This window comes from Pan troglodytes, chromosome 14 (genome assembly GCF_028858775.2).
Source record: "Pan troglodytes isolate AG18354 chromosome 14, NHGRI_mPanTro3-v2.0_pri, whole genome shotgun sequence".
Lineage (NCBI taxonomy): Eukaryota > Metazoa > Chordata > Mammalia > Primates > Hominidae > Pan > Pan troglodytes.
The window spans coordinates 42,425,200-42,448,732 of NC_072412.2; the positions used below are offsets into that span (position 1 = coordinate 42,425,200).

The 23,533-nt window shown below is 39.8% G+C and overlaps 1 protein-coding gene across 27 annotated transcripts in view; it reads right to left on the bottom strand.

The window, feature by feature from the left end:
* The window catches only part of ENOX1 (ecto-NOX disulfide-thiol exchanger 1), a 584,882-nt gene that overhangs the window by 143,691 nt on the left and 417,658 nt on the right, over nt 1-23,533 (bottom strand). For 26 of the 27 annotated variants that reach the window (XM_054665232.2, XM_003954252.6, XM_054665246.2 and 23 more), the window contains 2 exons: nt 3,034-3,207; nt 1,602-1,808 (listed from right to left, as the gene is read on the bottom strand). In XM_054665232.2, coding sequence (XP_054521207.1) covers nt 1,602-1,808; nt 3,034-3,207 — 381 coding nt within the window. Of the gene's footprint in view, nt 1-1,601; nt 1,809-3,033; nt 3,208-4,402; nt 4,847-23,533 lie in introns of those variants that run through there. The other variant, XM_016925268.4, reaches the window with a different exon arrangement.

The window sequence follows — 23,533 nt, forward strand, 5'->3', positions numbered from 1 at the left end:
ACCTCCTCATTTAATCAAGTAGGGTAAAGAATACAGTTGACCTGTGAGCATGGATTTAATCTGTGCAGGTCCACTTATAGGTGGATTTTTTTCCAACCAAATGTGTATCCAAAACACAGCATTCGAGGGATGTGAAACCCACATATATGGAGGGCTGACTTTTCATATACATGAGGGTTCTGCAGGATATACATGGGGCGGGGGCGGGGGGTCCTGGAACCAATCCTCTGAGTGTACTGAGGGATGATTGCAGTTTTCTTGGTACAGCTGTGATTAGAAGCCAGGTCCCCAGGACAGGGTTCTTGAGATAGAAAAATCGGTCCTTCTTTATCATGATCAGGATATTTGTGTTAAAAACAACCATTTCCTGAATGGTTTCTATGTTGCAGGTGCCCTGCTAAGCACTTAATATCCATTATTTGATTTATTCCTCCTCACAGTCCTACGAGGTCATGCTGTTACTATCTTTATTTTACAGATGAGAAAATGGAGGCAGGCTCTAGGCCATGAAACCCAGTGCCACAAACTCACCAGAACCCCCGTTGTCTAACAGCGGATTGTGTGTTATGAAATGTCTTCATTCTAGGCTTTGTCTTCCTTCTCCATTTTGTATTGCTTTTAGTTTTTATTTTCTACTTTGTAAGGTTTTACTGAAATAAGGGGTTTTAAAGTTCTCCATATCACTGTCTACCTTAGGAAAGTCTCTGCAGTATTGGAATAACCTCAAGTCTTCTGGAGTTCGCACAGAATTTCGTGGCAATAGAGGTGGACTGCAGAAATTAAGTAAAACCTGGCAGGAATGCTCAGATAGGTCCCCCTGCCCCTCCCCACCCCCACCCGCTACTGTTTTCCCACATTCCCCCATCAGCTTTGCCTCAGGAATAGGGAGGTGAAATGCAGAGGGACAGACTGAAAAATGGAGGTGGGGAGTGTGAGGGAAGGGCAGTGAGTTCAGTCTGAGAATGTGTCCTTCCAAAGCCAGCCCCTAATTCTTGGGTTTGGCAAAGGCCTTGCGGACAGACTCCATTCACTTGGCCCAATACCCACAGATGGGAAGGCAGCACTAGGCCTAATCTCAGTATCTGTAAAAATCGCCTATAAAAATTGACACCAGAGGACAAGGCTTAATGAACCACCAACGAGGCAATGATACTGGGCCTTCTCCTAGGGCCCCTAAGCTACTTTCCTGCAAGGAACTGGCCTTGCTTTGGTACCTTGGTGTCCAGAAAGTGAATCCACTTCCAAAAACCTGAAATTATTCTGAGAGAGTACTTTACTCCTCCTGAGGATTACATCCAGTAAGAATAATGGTCCTTAGTACTCATAATATTGCTTCTCATCTAATAAGCACTTGAGAACATTAATTAGAAACTCGATGGAATTCCTAAAGACTGGATGGTGGGAAATTGCTCCTGCAGTGAAGTACCTTCACAGGCTTAGCGCAGAGCTTCTGGCAGCCAAGGAAGAAGGCAGAATTCCTCCTTTTCCAGCCCCAAACTATGAAGACTTTATTTTGCATTAAGGCCAAAGGGAATAAGCTCATATTAACATCACAAAACATAACAAAATGCCTAGAAAACTCCTTATGTAATGCAAAGTACCAGAAAGGTAAATGGCTTTATCAACCATGAATTCCTCTGCAAAGCGAATGTGACAAAAATTCTTCTTGCTTTTCCGAATTGCTGTAATATCACCGCACTGTTCAAAGACTTCTTGAATAATTTCCTCAGTAGCATTTTCTGGTAATCCTCCGACAAACACGGTCTTACAACCAGGAGGTCGTTCTCTTGTGGAAGGAGGTGGAAGATCTAATAATCACAACAAAACAGAAAGTTTTATCTTTCATTTATTTGCTTTCCCTGGTTCTCCCGGCAAAACTAAAGCTTGCAGAGTAACTTTCTCCAGACTGAGTGACGGTAAATTTCTATGCCAACTTACATTGATCCCAGGCTGTCTTGTTTCTAAGTTCCTCTCCCCTCCTGCTCCCAACCTTTACTTTCTGTGTTCATTGCTACACAGAGTGGCTATATGCTTGTCCATGAACAAAGATAAAGCAAATGTTTGCATAATTTCATTTCTCCTTTATACTACAGAAGCCCAGAAAAGGGAGGGAAAAAACTACCCAAAATACAAAACATGATGAAATGACAACATGATGAAAAACCTCAGCGTGTTATCTGCTTTGTCTTGTTTCCAGATAAAGGAGCGGCAAAACAGAATACAGGAAGCATAACCTACAAAAGCACGCACAATACTTACTTGGCTGTGAAACACCGGGCCTGAAAAAAACCACTTTGTTATTATTCACATTTAAATGAGCAAACTATTAAATTTTGGGAAGGCTGTATAAAAAGATACAATGTACACTCTCACAATATTTTACCTAGTTTATATGTAGATTACTAAAGCAATCTCCTGAAAAGTCCACTTAAAAAAGGCAACACTGATTAATATGAATGACAAAAAAAAAAAAAAAAAAAGTCCTAGCTCTTTTAGCCCATAAACTTAGTATCTGAGGCAAAATTAAAAAAATAAAATTCTGGCCCATTTACTTCATCAAATGTATGTTTCCTTCAAGCAAATACAATTTGGTCCAGAAACTCTGAGATGCAAGCTCCCCTCTCCCCAGCCCCCAAATTGCTAACTGTCAAATTAATTCCATTTTCCATCTAGCAAAACATATTTCAGAGTTTTTCACCCACATTTGTGAAGATGGATGGAAGTGCTCACATATTTCACACTGTGTTCTCCGGCAAACACTAGGCTTGACTGCATGCAAAAAGTCTTAACGCTGGATACACATCCCTAAATCCCACATACTGGCTTTATAGTGTGGATTCAGCTTCTGGACAGACACGTGGCCACATCCCTGTATATTTATTCTAATCTAGAGACAAAAGGCCTTCTGTAGAACGGATCCCCACTCTGTGCATTTACGTGTGAGTCACATCTGAAAATGACTGCAATGCCATTTTAAAATTTAAAAAGAAAAACATTTAAAATGAGCAAATATTTCTCATAGGTGTTACTTACTTGGATTTTGAGGAAAAAGAGTACAGCTTTTGCAGTGGATTATTTCTTTGACAACAGCCACTTCTGTTGGTGGTGGGGGAGGTACCAGTCCAAGGCCTGGTATCATTGGGTTAATGGGGGTGATTCCAGTCATCATGTTGAGGCTTGGATCAAAGCCTGGGACACAGATTGAGTCTGTAAAGTATATAAGATAACATTTTGACTGGAGATTAAATCCATTTTTCTTGTTGTTTTTGCCATTTTCCTGCGGATTATTTGACTTTATACTTTCTATTTTTCAGGAATTTCTCCTGGCATAAGATATAATATTATAGAAAGCTATGCCAGAAGGGTAAAGAGAAAAAAAGGAAAAGATGAACATTAAACTACATGAAAAGGAAATTATATTACTTAAAATATTAACATGGCAGAAAGAACACAGCATATTAAAATGTAAAAGCATGCACCATGAAGCTTCACTATTAGTGTGAATGCAATTTTCTATTTCTTAACGTTGGTGTATTGTTTATACCACCTTATGACCCAGAATATGGGAAGAATATCATTTAACATTGAAGTGCTCTGTGAATCTAATTGTCAACGTGGTTTCATCAAAAGAGCCTTCTTACCCAAGTGACCTAGATTTAGGAAAGTTCAATTTATATGTGCATACTTTATAATGATGTATTCAGGTCCCACCTAACCTATTTCCCCTGGAATGAAAAAAAAAAAAAAAAAAAAAAGCAAAACAAAGAGTGATTACAATTACTATGGCTGGGTTAGATACATGCAGGCATAAAATTAGCTATATACATTTCTGGATTCTATTGGATAACTGCACTTTCTTCCTATAATTTAGTCAACAAATAATTGACCCACCCTTTTGAAATCTTTATGCCCTGTATTAAACACACACACACACACACACACACACACAACTTGAAAATAGAAAGTGTGCAAAAGAAATGGGTTTTCCAGCTTTTTTTTTTTTTTTTTTTAGTGTGATAATGAAGCAAGTGATTTCAAAGGTGGCATACAGACACTAATAAGTAAGACCTTTCTAACAGCAGGGGCTATGAAAATACTGTACTGAGTAGCCACAAGGGGATCCCGTTCGTGAGGGTTTCCCTGCTGGCAGAAAACAGTCTCACGGGTTGCATGAAAATGTTCCCAGGTAGACAGGCCAGGATAGATCATGGTGCCCTCCTCTACTCTGCAAGGATGAAACTTCCTTCTTGTCTCATACCATCCTATCTTCTTCTCCCTCCTCATCTTACATCACTTCCAGTCTTTCTTCCTGCCCGCCACCCCTGCCCCCAACAACCCCTTTGTACAGTTCTCCTGTACAGCCTGTGCCTTAGGCCTCCGCATGGCCTCACTCTTCGCTTACCTGTGCTGAAAGGCTGGAGGAGCCCAGAAGCAGATGTAAGAATAACCACGCGCTTTGTTTACTAAGAAGCTCCAGAGAATACAGAAGGTCTAGCAAAAGCGTTTCCTTTCTGGGAAAAGGTTTACAGATTCCGCCAGCTACTTTGGACATTTCCACTCCTCCTCTGGGCTGAACAGAATAAACAATGTGATTCTGATCTATAACCCCAAGAGGACTACTGTCCCATTTATTAAAAACTCCATTTAATTTCATAGTGTATCAGTGTGACTTCAGTAAAAGGAGGATTTTTTTTAAAAAGAAAAGAACCCTAAATATAAACGACAAATAAGCATTTTCTTTCAAAGTAGTCACCCTGACATTCTAGGTACTTCCTCTACAATTATGGCTCTCAGTTTCTTCATCTGTAATATGGTACTGTTTGACTGGATTATCTCTTGGAGTGCTAGAATTCCAAGACTCCAGGATTCCATGCTGATGTTGCTCAGTACAAACTGACACACAAAAGACTTAAAGTTTTATAAGTGACAGAGATGACTCTGTTTATTCTGTCAATCATCAGAAAGTTTCACAAGTATGATTTCCATTTTACAGAAAAGAAAGTAAGGCTTAAAGTGCTTAAGTAAAACTTCTAACATTCCAAATCAAACAGATGGCAGAGTCAGAATGAGGGCCCAGGTCTTTGCCTCAGTATTTAAACACGTATTAAATGTGACTATTTCAAAGTTTCCATCTAGAATGACCCAACATGATTACTCATCTAATACATGCCACTACTTCTTAAAATGTACTTTACCCTTAAAAAAATCAAGATGGGTCCTGCCGATCAATTCTAAAGAAGTTCCAGAACAGAATGGTTTTCAACATCATCATCATTAAAATAACATATTGGCCTCCAAGGTGAATATATTAGAAAAAGAAATATTGGCAATGGGAATATTGGCATGCTTGTGCTTTTATTTAATCTCATTCCGTACATCGGCTTCATCTGTTTCTTTCCTGGCCTGGCCCTCGCTATTATTTGCCAACACAGGATGATTTAAGGCTGAAACCACTCAGGACTGCAAACCCTGAAATGAGAGCCCTGTGAATTATAATCAGCAGATGTTTCCCACAAATGAGAAGAGAAGCCCAGTGCTTGCATTCTCTTTAGTTGTTAACAGACTTCTGTTTTCTTTCTGAAGGCTAAGTAAATAAATATATGTCCAGAAATGGGGACAGAAGATACCACTCTTGTACAACGTATTTTAATATACAGCAAGAGTTGCTTTGCTTTTTTCTGAGACATCAGTATGAGGAGACTATGAGGTTTAATGAAATCTGCATGGCAAGTGCAGTAGCTTGAAAAGAGCTTAGAAAGGAATTAACACGTAAATTATGTTGGACCTGAAAGGATTGGAGATTCAGCATTTGAGAGGAGAAAGTAAGGAAGGATTAGACTTTAAGAAAAAAAAAGAACCCATTATATTTTTAACAACATATGTAAAGATGGAAATTGTTTTCTCTAACAGCACAGGAGCATATGATGTACTCGCTCATTAAAGCAAACGCACAAACTGAAAATCGAGGAAGACACAAACACAGGAAGACAAAGGGGAGAAGGCAGCGCAACCCGAAGAGTCAGTTCCATGCCCTGTTAGGAAAAGCTGCCCCTGTGAGCTTCAGAGATAATGAGCTGTAATTCTACTCAGCGCAAAGAGGAGGACTGCTTAAATCACAGCAAGAAAGAATCCATTTACGTATACAGTAGGACTTTATTATCAAAACTGTACTGAGACGACAGGAAGGAAGGGTTATTCATCACAGACCGTGGCCCCTGTCTGGCTCCTCTCTGTGTTGCCGGCTCCAAGCAGAGAGTGGCCACAGCCAAGGCTCGGCAAAGGTTTCTTTTTGGTTGTCTGTTCCCAGTTGGACGAGATGAAAACAAACAAACAAAAAATCCTGTTTACTGATTCACAGGCCAGTGTTTTATCAATTGGATGAGCATTTTTCAGAAGGCAGGTTGCAGCTTTGTGTTCAGGATTTTAGAGGCATGGCAGTTGAATTAATTAAAGCACTCATTCATTTGAATTAAAGCATTCATTCAGCATTTCCTGGGCACGTATGACTGCCAGGATCTGGAGTTACAGAGGTAACAGTAGTAAGTTCCCCACTTGAGTTTGAGGAGAGGATAAAGGATGGGAACCAAACTCAGCAAAAGAGTCGGGACACATGAGCTGAGGCTCAGAGGACACAGAGGGAGTCCAGGAAGGGAATTGCTGGGAGAGAGCCTGGTAGGCCTGGGGAATTCCAAACAATTTTTCATGGCTCTTTCATGGTGTGCATCTGGCAGTGTGGCCACAATGTCTGGAGAGACTGCAGGAATTAGATCAGATCAGAGGGACCCTGCTGTTCAAGCTAGTGAATTTCAACTTTGCTCTCCCTGGAACTCAGAGTCAGAGATGCACTCTGCCAGGCCAGGGCTCCGGTGCCTGGGCCGCCCTTCCTCACGTCTTCTCTCTTTGTCTGCTGCCCGCTAGCCATGCCTTGCTCCTTTTCTGCCCTTTCTAGTCAATGCCTCAGTTAAGAGTCTCATATTTGAGATGAGAACTAGATTTCATTTGAAAGAAAGGCAGTTGAGGCCTCTTGCCAGGCAAGGCTGGGCATACTAACTAGGTTAGGTGTGGGCAGGGAGGAGGGACAGAGAGAAGTTGTCAGTACTAGGAACAAGTCTGGTCTGGAAGGAAGAACATAGTGTTTTAAGAAAATTATAAGAGAAAGAGGCGGTAATCAGGCTAAATGGCTGCATTACAGGTGTAGTCCTGGGCTGAGGGTGTCCTGACAAAGTGGCTGAACACAGAGATTATTAGCGCAGATAAAACACAGGTCCAGGTGGGGCAGCTGCCCAGAGGACTCTGTCTACAGGTCACAGGGCCTGCACCCCCTGGTCCAGGGTTCAGACCCAGTCCAGGGGAAATAAAGTTTGCAGGAACATCATGGAGTCACAAGTTGAGAAATACTAGGCCAACTGGCAGGTTACCTAAGCCAGGATTCAGGCAGGAGAAGCAAGACAGGATTCAGACAACAAAACAGAAGCCTGGGGTTTGGGGAAGGAGACAGACCCCTCAGTTATCAGATACGGAGCACAGGTCACAGCCTGACCAGCATAAAGCCTGCTTGGATGCTGAGTCTTAGAATGCAGGGCTCCAAAGCCCCCTTCCTCCTGCCTGGCGCCAGATGGACCCTCAAGTCCAGGGACAGAGTAAGTGTGTGGGGCCAGTTCCCAGGACTTGTGCAGGGCACAGAGGCAGGCTGGAAGGGCTCTAACAAACATGCAATTGTGCTGCTTCTTTTTCCAGAATTACTGGGTTAAAATTACTGACCTATCATCACTCTGCAGAGAAGCCACGTGATACCTGAAGACATTCTGTTTACCAGAAGTTTCCAGTGGAGAAACTTTTTCAGAAGTCTCCTATTGCAATTGACAAGTCTTGTTGTTCTATAATGTCATTAAATTTGTGAACTATTAAAGTAATGCTCTTTTTCATTCCATGTTTTCTTTTTTCAAGCATTCTTAAAAAACTGTTTTGTGAACAGCAGAGGAAAAGTGAACATTTTAAAAAAGGTGATCTTAAAGTCAAGGGATCTGGCACAACCGGATGACCTAAGGCTGACCAGCTTTTTTTTTTTTTGACACGAGTGTTGCACTGTCATCCAGGCTGGAGTACAATGGCACAATCTCAGCTCACTGCAAGCTCCGCCTCCCGGGTTCATGCCATTCTCCTGCCTCAGCCTCCCGAGTAGCTGGGACTACAGGCGCCCGCCACCATGCCTGGTTAATTTTTTTTGTATTTTTAGTAGAGACGGGGTTTCACCGTGTTAGCCAGGATGGTCTCGATCTCCTGACCTCGTGATCTGCCTGCCTTGGCCTCCCAAAGTGCTGGGATTACAGGCATAAGCCACTGCACCTGGCCAGCTGACTGGCTTTTTAACCTCTCTGGGCTTCAGTGTCTTCACCAGGGGAAGGAGAACATGAATACTAGATAGACATACTGGTCTTCACGGTCATCCAAGAAGAACACCTGGGTGAAGGCAGTATATCAAAGTGTGGAGACTTCAAGTCTGCAGTCATGCACTGGCTGTATGACTTTGGGAAATTTAACTAATCATTCTAAGACTCATTTATAATATCTGTAAAATAAAGATAATAATATTTACCTTTAAATGTTCTTGTGAGGATTAAATGGGATTAATAAAACAAAACCAAAGTGTTCAGCATAATGTCCAGCACATGGTAAACACTCAATAAATGGTAGCAATTACATACAGCATTAATAAATATATTAATATTATATAGAATATTTACATAACCTTATATAAATATGTTAGTAACATAGCAGACACACAATCATAATGATGATTAAAAAGTCTTTCATTTGACAAACATATGAGTGCCTACTAGGTGTTGAGTGTTTTGCTAGGTACTCTGCATTCAAAGACATTGCAATGTCCTTCCTTCACAGATGTGGAAATCTAGTGACTGAAACAACTTAGCAGAAAATACCAATAATGACACTTATTTTCAGACATTTAAATAAAGGGTGCTATGAAAACACTGAAAAGGGGACATCTAAACCAGTCTGGGATAGGGTTTGTAAGAGTTGACTTGTGTCCCCCCAAAAGATATGTTAAAGGTCCTAATCCCCCATACCTATGAATGTGACTTTATTTAGAAATACTGCGTTTGCAGATGTAATCAAGATAAGATTAGGTCATACTGGATTAGGGTAGGCATGATCTAATATGACTGCTGTCCTTATAAGATGAGGAGAAAAGACACAGACACACAGGGAGAACGCAATGTGATGACTGGAGAGATGCACCTGCAAGTCAAGGATCACCCAGGATAGCCGGCAAACACCAGAAGCTAAGAGAAAGACACGAAACTGATTCTTCCCTGGATCCTTCAGTGAGAACGAGGCCCTGCCAACAGCTTAATTTCAGACTTTTGGCCCCCAGAACTGCAAGACAATATGTTTCTGTTATTTTAAGCCACCCAGTTTGTGGTACTTTGATACAGCAGCCCTACCTAGAAAACAAATGGGGTTGAGGGTGGGGGGTGGGGTGGGTGCCAGGGGAGTGTCAGGGAAGGAATCCTGGAGGGGGTGACAGCTGACCAGGTTCTTGAAAAGGATGACATCTGTATATGCAATGGGCATGTAAAAAGGTATCCCCAAAATACACTTACTGGGATCATAAATACAAAGATATTTCTAAATGTTCTCTTAGGAGAAATGTTCAAAACCAGTCTCCTGGAAGCAGAATAGCTCTTAGGTTTTTTCCCTTTGTGAAATAAACAAACTCTGAAGATGGTTACATATTTGTTAAGAATAAATTAACCACACAGATTATGTTAACGTAACAGAATACTTTATAAGGTGAGTGAATGCCTACAAACTAGATCTTTAAGAAAGTGAAACTGAAAATGCTTTTGTAATCTTTCCAAAGAGTTTCAAAGGCAGTGAGGTATGTTTTTCATTTAAACCTAAGATGTGTATCCAGAGTGAGTTCCTGGTGCCTGCCGTGCACACTTTTTAAACAAAGACTTCATTCCATCAATAAAACCCTCTGTCTCCTTTCACTAGGATGCAACGCTGGCAGAACTGAGGAATGCAGCTGTCAACAGCTATTCTAAGTATTGTTGACTTGGGTGAGGAGATTTGTGTCCATGTTTGAAAATATGACATGACACGAAGCAAAGAGAATTTCAAAACTCCTGACCAAAGCTGGTACAGAGAAAAACTCACTGCTCAAAGAACTCCATCAGATCTTTCCAGCAATCTGTGCATGGAGCGTGCACTTGAAAAGCAAGTGTGTTTTGAGTGAGCAGGAGGTAAGAGCTCATCAAAGGTTCTGTAAAATTCACTCACACTGCGGGCCAGGAATTCAAGGGCAGAGCGGTTTCTGTGCAGAGGACTGGGCTGACACAGTCAGAGCAAGCTGCTCCATGTTTTCTGGACCTGCTGAAACACACTCTTAAGACACAGTGGGCCTCACAGCTGAGCCATGAAAACCATGCTGGCGTATGACAACCAGGTGTGGAGGGGTTCATTTTGACAAGCAGGCAATAGACACTGGCCCTAACCAAAGATTAGGAAATTTCAAAGCAGAAAGCAACCTGGGCATTACCTAGTCCTACCATCTTGATTTAGAGATGAGAAAGTGGATGCCCAGAGAAGTGAAGTGATTTGCCCAAAGTTACACAGCTAGTTAAGAGGAGAGCTGGAATTAGAATCAAGAGTCCTGCTGCATCTTCACTGTGCACCTGAGTTCTCTCTCTCTCCAGCATGCCTTCCTTTGGATGCCTCTAGTGACACTGCACTCACTAGCTCCTGACATTGCCCATTCTTTTTTTTAACAGTTTTCAAAGTGAGAAATTTATCCCTAATATGTTGACTTCGGACTTGATAACCTGTAGTTAAATCCATTGTCTTTATTCAGTACTCCTGGGTTCCTGTAACAAGTCTGATTCTCTTTCCCACTGTTCCTGGTCAAATCCATAAAGAAAGCACACAACAATACCTGAATCTTCTCCCATTCAGCCTCAGCACCCTCTTCCTTCAGTCCTTCCATGAACTAAAATCCACCTTTTCTGACATCTAAAAATTCTAAAAATCCACCTTTTCTGAGGTCCAGGGTTATCCACAGAAAGAGACCAGGAAGAAGCTGATCAACCTATTAATGGTGGTCTCTATCTTTCTTAGTTCTGAACTTGTATGTATAAATTTTAGTAAGTTGTTATGTTACGATTAAAAAGTAATGGTCATGTTTACTCCTTGCTTTGTGACAGGCCTGTGCTGAAAGCTTCATGTCATCTCATGTCATCTTTTTGGCAGTCCCATCACAAAGTTGACAAATGCTAAGTGACCTCATTCTACTAAAACACACACGTCTTGTCTCTCTGCAGAAGGATACTCTCATGCAACTTTGAAGTTGACATTTTGAAACTAAATGAAGGATTTTGCATTTTCCATTCAATTTTCCAAAATCTGTCTTCTTAGTTCTCCTCCTGTCTTGAATTTCTCCTCCCTTGTCCTCAATAGCTATAATGGCTAGACAACCCTCTCTTAAAGTTCCTGTTCCTTCTAATTCACCAGCAAATTTCTTCTTGCAGGACAGATTCAGCCACAGAGGGCAAGGAGATCCTCCTGTTGCCACATTTGGAAGGTGAACCATTAGCTGCCTTCCTGGCAGATGCCTACTGGGGGTCTGGAGCTTGGAGGTGACACATGGAGCATGTCCTCCTCCACTTCCTCCCTCTGTCCAGGTAGTTGTTGTTTTGCTCTCACCACAGCATTATTTCTGTTCTTTCCCCTCTCTACCTTCACCCCTTGGTATGCACCAGGTTCCCTGCACCCTCAGGTTTGTGAACTGTAGCACGTGCTTACAGAAATATCTTCTTGGGCCGGGCGCGGTGGCTCATGCCTGTAATCCCAGCACTTTGGGAGGCCGAGGCAGGTGGATCACGAAGTCCAGAGATCGAGACCATCCTGGCTAACACGGTGAAACCCCATCTCTGCTAAAAGTACAAAAAATTAGCTGGGAGTGGTGGCGGGCACCTGTAGTCCCAGCTACTCGGGAGGCTGAGGCAGGAGAATGGCATGAACCTGGGAGGGAGAGCTTGCAGTGAGCCGAGATCGCGCCACTGCAGTCCAGCCTGGGCGACAGAGCAAGACTCCATCTCAAAAAAAAAAAAAAAAAAAAATCTTCTTAAGCAAATCTTCTTAGACTCCTTCCCCAACACTGATTTCTTCTGAATCCTCTGTTGTAAATTTCCAGTTTTAAGGGCCATTGCCAGGTCTCAGGGATGTACACGGGGTTACCGTCAATTCCTTAGGCTGGAAGCTCATGTGTACTAAGTTATTTTCCCTGCTCCCTCTCACTCATTTCTCCATCTTGTCTGAGTGTACTCCACAGCAAACTGCTTACAGGATTCTGGGCATCTGTCCTACTCTACTCCTCTTAGACACTTTTGGGTTAAGTAACTTTAGGGCTTGGTTGTTTCTTTTAATGGCACCACTCCTCTCAGTCCTGGTTTAAAACCTCTATAGGTAACCACATCTAGTGACCTGCCAAACCCTTTCAGATGGAGCCACCTTAGAAAGGATTTCTATATCATTGTCTTTTTTGTTCCCATTGCTAATTTAGGTCCTCATTAGCTCTCATCTGGAGTACTGCAAAGGACTCTTTTTGTCCCCACAAACTGCAGCTTCTATATCCCCCCTGTCCCCACTCCCTCCTGCCCTTCCTCCCTCCGCCTCCTCCCTGCATGCCCTTCTCACACCCCTGGAACTGGGATCAGCCAGCGATGCACACGGGGGAACCATGAGAACAGGCCCTAATTGGGGCCTCTAAATTACTTCTTTCAGACTTCTTTTCACATCCCTATTTCATTAGCCGATGATTAATTTTCTTTCTGTACGATGTTATGTGACTTTGTACAGCAGGACTGTTATATAATGATAGGGAGGGAGAAAAGGACTGAATTGGCTCTTGGTGTTCTCTGCTTTGTCCTAGCTGACAAGCTTATGGTGCGGGAGCAGACAGTAGGGGCAAAAAATTATTAAATCTTGAGAAATATTTTTGAACATTCAGTCAAGCCCCTAAGAAGTCGCTAATTTTTATACATCTACTTCTATCTTTCTGAGGAGTGGGGACACTCCAAATATATGTTGAAAGACTAAATAAATTATAATTTCTGGCATTCAATGCCTCCTTGCTCTATAGAACTTCCTCTTTATTTGAAGTCAGGTAATAGCCTGGTGACACCATACAGATATAAAGCCCACTATAGTCAGTATTTATAACAGCAGAGATGGTAATTCACAGCATGTAAATGTCTTTATAGGAAACTTCCCTTTGAAACCTGCATCTTTCTGAGGCAATATGCAAGTGTTAACCTTTTGATTTTATTTATCAATCTTCATTTCTGTTTACAAAGGCATGTGAGAGATAGGTAACGTCTCATAAATTTTAAAAAGAACAAAGAAAAACATTCAATATTTAGTTTCAAAGAAAACATTCACATCATATTATTTTAAACAATTTATGTAGGTTTCAATTTAAACTTACTGCTTGAAGGGACTGAAACAACACAGAACTGGTCTCTTTAAATAATATCAGTATATAGCTGTAGACTGGGAGAGACAAAAATAGAGCCTGTTTTAAAGGTAAACACATCACGAATATTCCTAAAGGGAACTGCAAATTGTGTGTGGTTTGTAAATCATAGACTGATCTAATATTAATTTAATTTTTCTACTAGACCGTGTGGGCAAGGAGAACGGGTAACATAACTATCACTTATCTCAGGGTCCAACATGGTTCTTGGCATATAGTATCCTCTTCAACAAGTATCAGTTAAATGAACGAAAGAAATTATAAAATTTACAGAATTTACAGAGTTCATCCTAAAGAGACAAGACAAAGTAGTATTTGGTTGTTGAATCCACAATGTCACAGCATAAATTCATATATGATTCTAAGCAAATGACATGTGGTATTCTTTCTATTTGTCTTCTTAAGTGAATAGTAAGAGCCATGAGGGTTCTTGTTAGTTATTCCTTTATTATAGTTGGAAAATTATGGTGATGATGACTTACATTTCACAGATAATGAGGCTAAGAGGCACAAGGAATGAGGGTGTGTTCACAGAATAGATGGACAGAATTGGTCTTTGAATGCTTGTTAATATGGCATCTGGAAGGCAGACCTCATGCTTCCCTTCCCTTCTAGCTACAAGAACCCAGACCTGAAATCAAAGGATAACACAGAGGGGCAGTAGGGTAAGTATGGTCTCATCTAAATCCACACAAGGTCATCTCATACCACTTAGCTTGGGAGTGCTTGAAAAATTCAGGACAGGAACAGGGACAGGAGAGGACATCATAATCCCATGCCTCAGGGGAATACTACAACCTAACAGGAACATAACTGAAAGGCAAGCTAACCAAAACAAGTTTACAAAAGAGGCAAAAATAAAATTTCACTCATCTGCTATTAAAATTTTAAATAGGAAGCATAAACCATATGAAATAAACTCAATCTTCACTTCTATATTATGGTGAATTCGTGAATTAAGGGAAAAAGGAAATACAGGAACTGTAGATTCTGAGTAGAGATTAGAAATAAAAGGAAGAAATAAAGTTGAAGATGGAAAGAAAGGAAGTAAGTCAGAGGGAGAGGCAGCAGCAGACAGATGGAGGGACCGTCCGAGTTCTAGTTCAAGGGTAGACTAACAGAAACTGTGCCTCGGCTCTTCATCTGCAAAAAAAAAAAAGGACTAAAAAGAGTATTTACCCTGACAGCATTGTTCTGAGGATTAGTGTTACGAATTAAAATATGTACAAGGCTTCAAAGACTACCTGGTACAGAGTAAGCACTCAACACATATTACTATCACTTTGATAAACATTATATCATTTGTGTGTGTGAGTGTATGCATGTGTATATTAGAGTGTATATGTGCTACAAGACTGCTTTCATGTCCTTCCTTTAAAAAAAAAAGCATATCCTACTTCTCGGTGGCTTTTTAAGTTCATGTTTTATTATCTGTCCTAACTTCTTTGGGTGGAAGCCAGAAGGCCTTCTAGGAAAACAACTGAGGAGACAGTGCCATATAGTTTCTCTACAAAAGAAACTTCTCCAAGGGAAATCAGATACCTCCTCTTCCTTCTCCCCCAGGACCTAAGATATTTTTCATGCCTGGAAATGAGAGTTGCAGCATTGGGAGCTGTTTCCTCTCTGCTTTTTCTGCCAGGAAGATTAGGTGTTGTACCCGATACACCAACTGCACTTGTTCCTATGTTTGGCATACCCACTTTCCCCTTAAACTGAGTTTTCCCTTTGTAATTCTATTTTATTCATCCAAATGATTATGTCTATTTTGAGCTTTTTTACCCACACACATACACATACACACACGCGTGCATACACACACACACACACACACGTGTCTTTTTAATAAATTAAAACTGAGCAGCACCAGACTTTTAAAAATACTTCATTACATCCGAGGCCCTGGCCAGATTTACTTATTTACATGTTGTTTTGCATTTTAATTTAGAAAGCACCAATGCCAACCCATACTCCCCCATAGCTTGTCATTTCTGGCAGCATCCTGAGTAATTCCAGGGGTGAATTTTTCAGAGAAGTAAGCTAAGAGGGAATAATTTAACTAACAAATTGCCATTTAAAACTAATTTATCCTTTTGAGCTGAGTGCGGCATACTTGGAGGAGCATTCCTTAATGACTTGTTTGGATAATGTTTTTCTCCACAGTGTTGATCCCTCAACATTAGAAACTCAGAGAGTTAATTCCTCACATGAAAAACATACCCCAAACTTTTCTTCTGGAAAGGTCAAGATCAAAAGCAGAGACTATCCCCCAGATTTTTCATTTTCTCCCTTCCCTTCCCCTCCCTTGCCTTCCCTTCGCCTCCCTCCCCTCCCTTCCCCTCCCCTCCCCTCCTTTCCTTTCCTTTCTTTTCCCCTCCTTTCCTTTCCTTTCTTTTGCAGAGACTATCCCCCAGATTTTTCATTTTCTTTCCTTCCTTCCTCCTTCCCTCCCTCCCTTTCTTTCCTTCCTTCCTTCCTTCTTAATCTTTCTTTTATCTTTTCTTTTCTTTTCTTTTTTTTTTTGGAAACAGGGTCTCATTCTGTCACCCAGGCTGGAGTGCAGCAGCTCCATCACAGCTCATTGCAGCCTCAACCTCCCGGGCTGGAGTGATTTTCCTGCCTCAGCCTCCCAAATAGCTGGGACTACAGGTGTGTACCACCACGCCTGGCTAATCTGTATATTTTTTGTAGAGATGGGGTTTCACCATGTTGCCCAGGTTGGTCTCAAACTCCTGGGCTCAAGTGATCCTCCCGCCTCAGCCTCCCAAATGTTGGGATTACGGGCATGAGCCACTGTGCCCAGAAAGGATTTTTCATTTTCAATTAAGTATTTTCTGCCCAGTTATAACTTCAAAGAACGTTAGGTACTTCATTCAGGGGTCTATATTTCATTCTTATTCACAGAAGCATCTAGTTTTGAATTGTTACTATGCTTTTATGCAGTGCTATATGTTCAAAATCCTTTTTTAGTCATTTAAAAAGCTGGTCCTCATTATATCTCCACCAGATTCTTCCCCCTCCACAGATGAAAAAGGAAGTTGAGGTTTGGCAGACTGAAGATATCTGCCCACAGTGTCACTGGAATCACAGGGAAATAGGCTGTGGTTCACGCTATCCTGCTGGGGATGAGAATCTACTTGTTTGTAGTCTCCAGGGTGGTAAAGAGCAGAGGGGGAGAAGCAGGATGCACAGTATTCAGGGTTTAGCTGAATGTCAAGTTCAGCTTCCTCATCTCAGATGTGAGGCTGCAACCTGCCTACTTACTTCACATTGTTGTTATGAGTGCCAAACTGTATGATGGACGTTTATGTGCCAGCAATTTACAAACAAGCCATCAATACACAAATGTAAATTATAGTCAGCATTTTTTCTTATTTTGGTGGCTTCTGAGACTCTACAATGGTGCTAAGTGCCCACCTTGTCCAGAAAGAGAATTCAATATATTCAGTGTATTACTGTGTTTTAACAAGTACACAGAAGTGTGACAGGTGAGAGGGAGAGAGGGAGAAAAAGAAGGGGGCGGTGGGGGGGAGTGAGAGAGAGAGAGATAGTGTCTATGTATGTGTCTACCCTCGATGCTTGCAATCCATGGTTCTCAGCAGAACTGTGCCATTCTCCATGTTAGGGTCAGCCAGTTTTTATAGTTGGAAAAACTGAGAAGCAGAGTGGCATACTGCCCTAGGTCCTTCTAAGATATTTGCTCATTCACATGTATTAATTACATACAAGTTTGCTAGGCAAGACGCTGGGGGCATAGAGGTAAGTCAGGATCCCTGGCCCTAAGGTGCCCCCAGTCCATGGTGATGCAGATACCTGGGCACATAGCTGTGTTAGAAAGTGGCAGTGTTATTAGCAAGGCACACAAAGTACCTATATCATCATCCTGAAAAGAGCCTGACCATACTCTGAATTGTATGTGGACTTCCTCAGTGAAAGTATCTATCTAGCTAAGCCACTGTATCCCCAAAGCCAAGCACAGAGCATTTTGTAAATACATACCCAGGTCAGAGAGTGGCTACCCCATGGGCCCCAGCCACACTTTCAATAGCAGTCATTTTTCCTGCATTTATCAAAAGACATTTTGGGGGCAGAGGATTGTTTGGTGTTGTATTATTTATCTTTATCTATATTATTATTTACCTTTCTCCTCTTCCTAACACAGGAACATTCCAGATCGGTAGGCCTCTTGCAAGCTGAGTCTATACCAAAAGTGCACACGTTGTGGAAGACTGAGGTTATAAAGGATAAATCTGTCACAGAGACAGAGTACAAGGGCTGGCTAACCTATATTTGCTTGTTGTAACTGAACAGGGAATTTACATTTGCCAGAATAGCAGAAAAGAAATATTAGCTTGGGCATTCATGCCCTTATTCAATTTTTTTTTTTTACTATAACCAAAACAGATCTTCATGTTTTTTCAAATACATTTGGTCAGTCAGTCAAAAGAATTTGAAAAGCATATCACAAGTATTTAACTTCCTTCTATCAGAGAGTGATGGGACAGAGACATGAGGGAAGTGAATCATTTCAGCATAAAGCTTTTGTTAAACAGAGCTAAGTTAAACTGAACTAAAATAGAATAAATTGGATGTATGAAGTGTGTATTATGGGAACTTATCCTGGGACCTCTTCTGTTCAGTGTCTTTTCTTGATGTCTTGAACAAAGATCGCTATAATCCACTCACTAAATACTCACCATCATTAAGTACTTGTGTTGAAGGCACGTCAGGTGCTAAGAACACAGAGAGGTTGAAGACAAGTGTTTAGGCTTCATGCTTCAAGAGGGACAGGAACTTTCAGAGTAAATTAAAGTGACAAAAAAGTACTTTAAGTTATTGAAAACCTTGCTAAAATGAAATTAAAGAGCTGAAACTCTACCCAGAGTTGCATGACTGACACAGTCACAGTAGATTATAACAGAAAGTCATACTGTAAGAGGTAAAACCTAATTCCACAGGATAATGTCAGAGAAATCAGGTCCTATAAAGCATCCCTCACACTGTTCCCCTTGGCCACCATCTGTCAAGAAGTGGTACCAGGCCAGCTCTTGTTATTACCATAAGAAGCAGAGAGATATGAGCTGGGAGGATCCAGGTCAGATGGACCCCTACCAACCTCTTCCAATTGAAATCTGGGCACTTCTACCCTGGCCTCACCCCTCCACACCTTGCTTGGCTGGCCTGCCTTGCACTGGCCTCACCTGTGACCATGCACAACAGCTACCTTTTGGACAGACTTTATACCAGCCTGACCAGAAGGTTTTCTTACCTATGATGCTCACTGCCCAATTTTTCCTTTTGTCCCTGCTATAGTTTGTATTATAAATTTCATGGTTAGAAATTTAATGTTGCCAAGCATTAAGAGGTGAGGCTTTTCAAAGGTGACTAGGCTATGAGGGAGGTTATGCCCTCATGAAGGGATTAATGCTTTTACCATGGTAGTGGATTAGTTATTGCAGGATTGGGTTAGTTATTGTGCGAGCGGGCTCCTGATAAAAAGATAAGGTCAGTCCCCACTCTCTCTCTGTCTCACATGCTTACTTGCTTTTCTGCTTTCTACCATGGAATGATACAACAAGAAGGCCCTCACCAGATGGCTGAGCAGATGCTGGCACCATGCCCTTGGACTTCCCAATCTCTAGCACCATGAGCCAAATACATCTCTTTTCTTTATAAATTACCCAGTCTGTGGTACTCTGTTATAGCAGCATAAATGAACTAAGATACTCCCCACCTCACATTTGTGATTGTTTTGGATCGCTTTCCCACGAACAAAACTCCTAGATATGATCCCTTTTTTTCTTGAGTGAATTACCCTCTAAGTAAAAATCTAGCTTTTGGGACTCCAGATGAATTGTGGAAGAAGGTATGGGAAAAGGTAGAGTAATTATTTTAACCAAGTATTATAGGTGCCAGGCAAGGTGCTAGGCATTTTTGCATACCTTATTTAATTTTATCTTCAGGACAACAATGCAAGGGAAGTTAAGATATGGAGAAAGTCAAGTGTCAGCTAGAAGCAGAAGAGTAGGAACTCACACTCAGGTCAGTTCTATTGCAAAGCTTTTTTTGTCTCACCAGGGCTGTCAATGATAAAACCCTAAATTGGATGGATTATACGGTCTGGCCAGAACACAGGACAAGATGGACCTTTAGCTGGTAAACACCAGTATGGCCATATCACAGTTTTAGGCCAGCATCTGTTCTGCTTGGTCAGTGCCCAAGACCTATCATTTGTTAAATATTTAGGCATCATTGTTGCCCATATCAAAATGAAATGTTTGGCAAATACCAAATGTTTGACTTTTACCCTGGCAAGGAGAGAGTAACAGTGACTGGATATGTTCTCCCACCTGAAACAACTAAAAAGCCAGATAAAGTATATGAAACATGGTTTTCAGATACTGGGCATGAGGTAATGCAAGACAATGATTCACGAAAGAAGTAAAACAAACAAAGTGAGCCATATGATTGCCCCAGCTTATTGCCAGGAGAGTTTCCGGGCTATAGCACAGGGAAGAGGAACTCTGGAAAAGTCTGACAGTCTCTCTGAGTAAAGAAATAGTTGGTAGTTTAGGATGGCAGCTTAGAGTTCATAGGGTAAAGTACCAGAGAGAAGAGAATAGCACAGATGTGTGCACACAAACACATCTCTCCTTGGAGATATAAAGCAAGTCTTGAGTTGAGAACTAATCAGTGTATGTGTCTGATAAAACTACACTAAGCTGAAGAAAGAAACACCCACAAGGTTTAGAAGGAATAATCCATAAAGATTACAAAAGACTATTCTCATCAGTTAGAGTAGAAAAGCCTCATAATTCATGAGGTTATTGGGTAGAATACTCGGAATGGTATCACCTTTGTAGTAGGACAAAACTAGCCCTAGACAAAAAGCTGCCGTGATCTCTCATAACAAAACTTAAAAGCAAGCCTCAAAAGGTTCAACTGCTTCCCAGTAACTTAAATGGTTCCTAAAATAAACTTCACAGATATGAGAATACAAAAATACCCAGCACCTAACAAGGTAAAATTCACAATGTCTGGTAACCAATGAAAAATTACCAGGTATGACAGGATAATTCCAAAACCTCTGAATATATTATTTTACATGTCAAAGGAATTAAGGATACAGATGGCATTAAGATTGCTAATCAGCTAACTTTATGAGAGATTATTCTGAATTATTGATGGGGGCACAATATAATCACAAGAGTCCTAAAAAGGGGAAGAGGGAGGCAGAAGAGAAGGTTGGAGTAATTTGATGTATGAAGAATTCAACCCTCCATTACCAGTTTTGAAGATGTAAGAGAGCAATGAGCCAAAAAACATAGGCAACATCTAGAGGATGGAAAAGGCAAAAAATAGATTCTCCTCTGGAGCCTCTAGGAAGAAATGCAGCCCCGATGACATCTTGATTTTAGCCCAGTGAGATTTGCATGAGATTTCCAACCTACCGTACAAGATAATAAATATGTGTTGTTTTTAAGCCACTAAGCTTGTGGCTACTTGTTATAGCAATAGTAAAAAATGAATAAAAAGAGAAATTACATACCAGGCATACAAAGAAGCAGGAAAATGTGACCAATAATAATGAGAAAAATAAAACAGTAGAACAAAAAAATAAATAACACATAGATGACAGAATTAGTAGACAAAAATATTAAATATTCATAACTGTGTTCCATGTGTTCAAGAAGGCAGAAGGAAGATTTAACATATTAAATAGAGAGATGGAAGATTAAAAAAAGACTCAGAATGTACTTGTAGGGATGAGAAGTACAATGTATGAGATAAAAAATATACTGTATGAAATTAACAGCAGATTAGATGATTTATTTAAAAAGTTAGTAAACTCAAAGAAAAGCAATAGAAACTATTCAAATGAAACATGGAGAAAAAAGACAAGAACAAAATGAACAGAACATAAAAGGGCTGTGGGACAACTGCAGGGAGTCTAATATATTTGTAATTAAATTACTTGAAGAGGGTGGGGCAAGAACAAATATTTGAACAAATAATGGCTGAAGATTATCCAAATTTGATAGAAACTATAAGCTCACAGATCTAAGAAACTCGAGAATAGAAGGCACAAGAAACATGATAAAAGTATATGAGGGCACATCATAATGAAGTTACTTAAAATCAATGATAAAGACAAACTCTTAAGAGCATCCAGGAAAAAAAGACATATTACATACAGAGGAACTAAGATAAAAATAAGAGTATATTTCTTGTTGGAAACAATGTAAGCCAGAAGACACTAGAATAGCACCTTTAAAGAACTGAAATAAAAAAAAAATCTTTTCTTTAACTTTTTCTTTACCCAGTGAAAATATCTTTCAAAATGAAAGTGACAGAAAGACTTTTTCTGACATAATAAGCTGAAACAATCCATCACCAGCAGATCTACACCATAAGAAATATTAAAAAGGAATTCCTCTAGGCAGAGAAAAATGATGAGCTGTAAATCTTGATCTACACAATGGAATAAAGAATATCGGAAATGGCAAATATATGGTTGAATAGAAAAAAACAATTTTTTACTTATTTTTGAACTCTTTAAAAAATAATTGCCTGAAAAGAGCAAAAATACTCACAATGTATTCTGGGTTTATGATATATATAGAAGTAAAATATATGACAGCAAACATAATACAAAAGTATATAGTTCTTACAATATATATGAAGAGATAAGCCAACAAAGGAGATAAAATTGAAATCATAAAGATACTAAATCCAAAAGGTGGCAGACAAATAGAAAATTGGAATAAAAAACAGAATAAATAAAATCAATTATTAAGATTGATTTTAACCCAATCACACTGATAATCATATTAAATATAAACAGTCTAAATAAATATCCAAAGGCAGAGATCAATCCAATATATCAGATTGGATATAAAAACTATATGCTACTTATAAGAAACTCACTTTTAATATGAAGACATAAATAAGTTAAAAATAAAAGGACTGAAAAAAATACACCATGGTAACATTAATGAAAAGAAAGCTGGAAAGGGGGCATGCTAATATTAGGAAAAGTGAATTTCAGATAAAAAATATATTTATGGATAAATGAGTCATTTCATAATGATAAAGAGGTCAATTTAACAAGAAAATATAACAATCCCAAATATTTATTCACTGAATAACAGAACTTCAACATATATGAAATAAAAACTAATAAAATGGAAAGCTGAAGTAGATGAATCCACAATTAACAGTCAGAAATTTCAACAACCCTCTCTTAATAATTGCTAGAACAAGTACATAGAAAATCAGTAAGGATATAAAAATCTAAATAATATCAACCAATTTGACCTAACTGACATCTATGGAGTACTTCACCCAACAAAACCAGAAAACACATTCTTCTCAAGATTACATGGGTATATTTATCAAGATTGGCCATATTCTGGGCATAAACCAAACCTTAATAAAATTACAAAAACACAAATCATATAAAGTGTATTCTGAGACCACAAAATAGTATTAAATTATAAAATAGTGATGAAAAATATCTAGAGAGTCACCAAATAATTAGAAAATAAATAACACATTTCTGAATAGCCTATAGGTCAAACAAGAAACCAAAAGGGAAATTTAGAAGTATTGTGAATTAAAATAAAAATTCATGATATGCAGCTAAAACAGTACTTTAAAAATGTTTAAGGCACTAAATGCTTATATTAGAAAAGAAGAAAGGTCTTACATCAATGACCATGGCTTCTATCTTATAAAAAAAAAAAAAACCTTAAAAAAAAAAGAGCAAATTGAGCCTGAAATAAGCAGAAAAAAAAATTAAGAACAGGAATTAGTGACATAGAAAAACTATAGAGAAAATCAATGAAACCAAATGCTAGTTCTTTGTGAAGATCAATGAAATTGATAAGCCTCCAGCCAGCCTTAGGCAGGAAAGCAGAGAAGATACAAACTGCTAATATTAGACATAAGGAATGTAACATAACTACAGTTCCCATA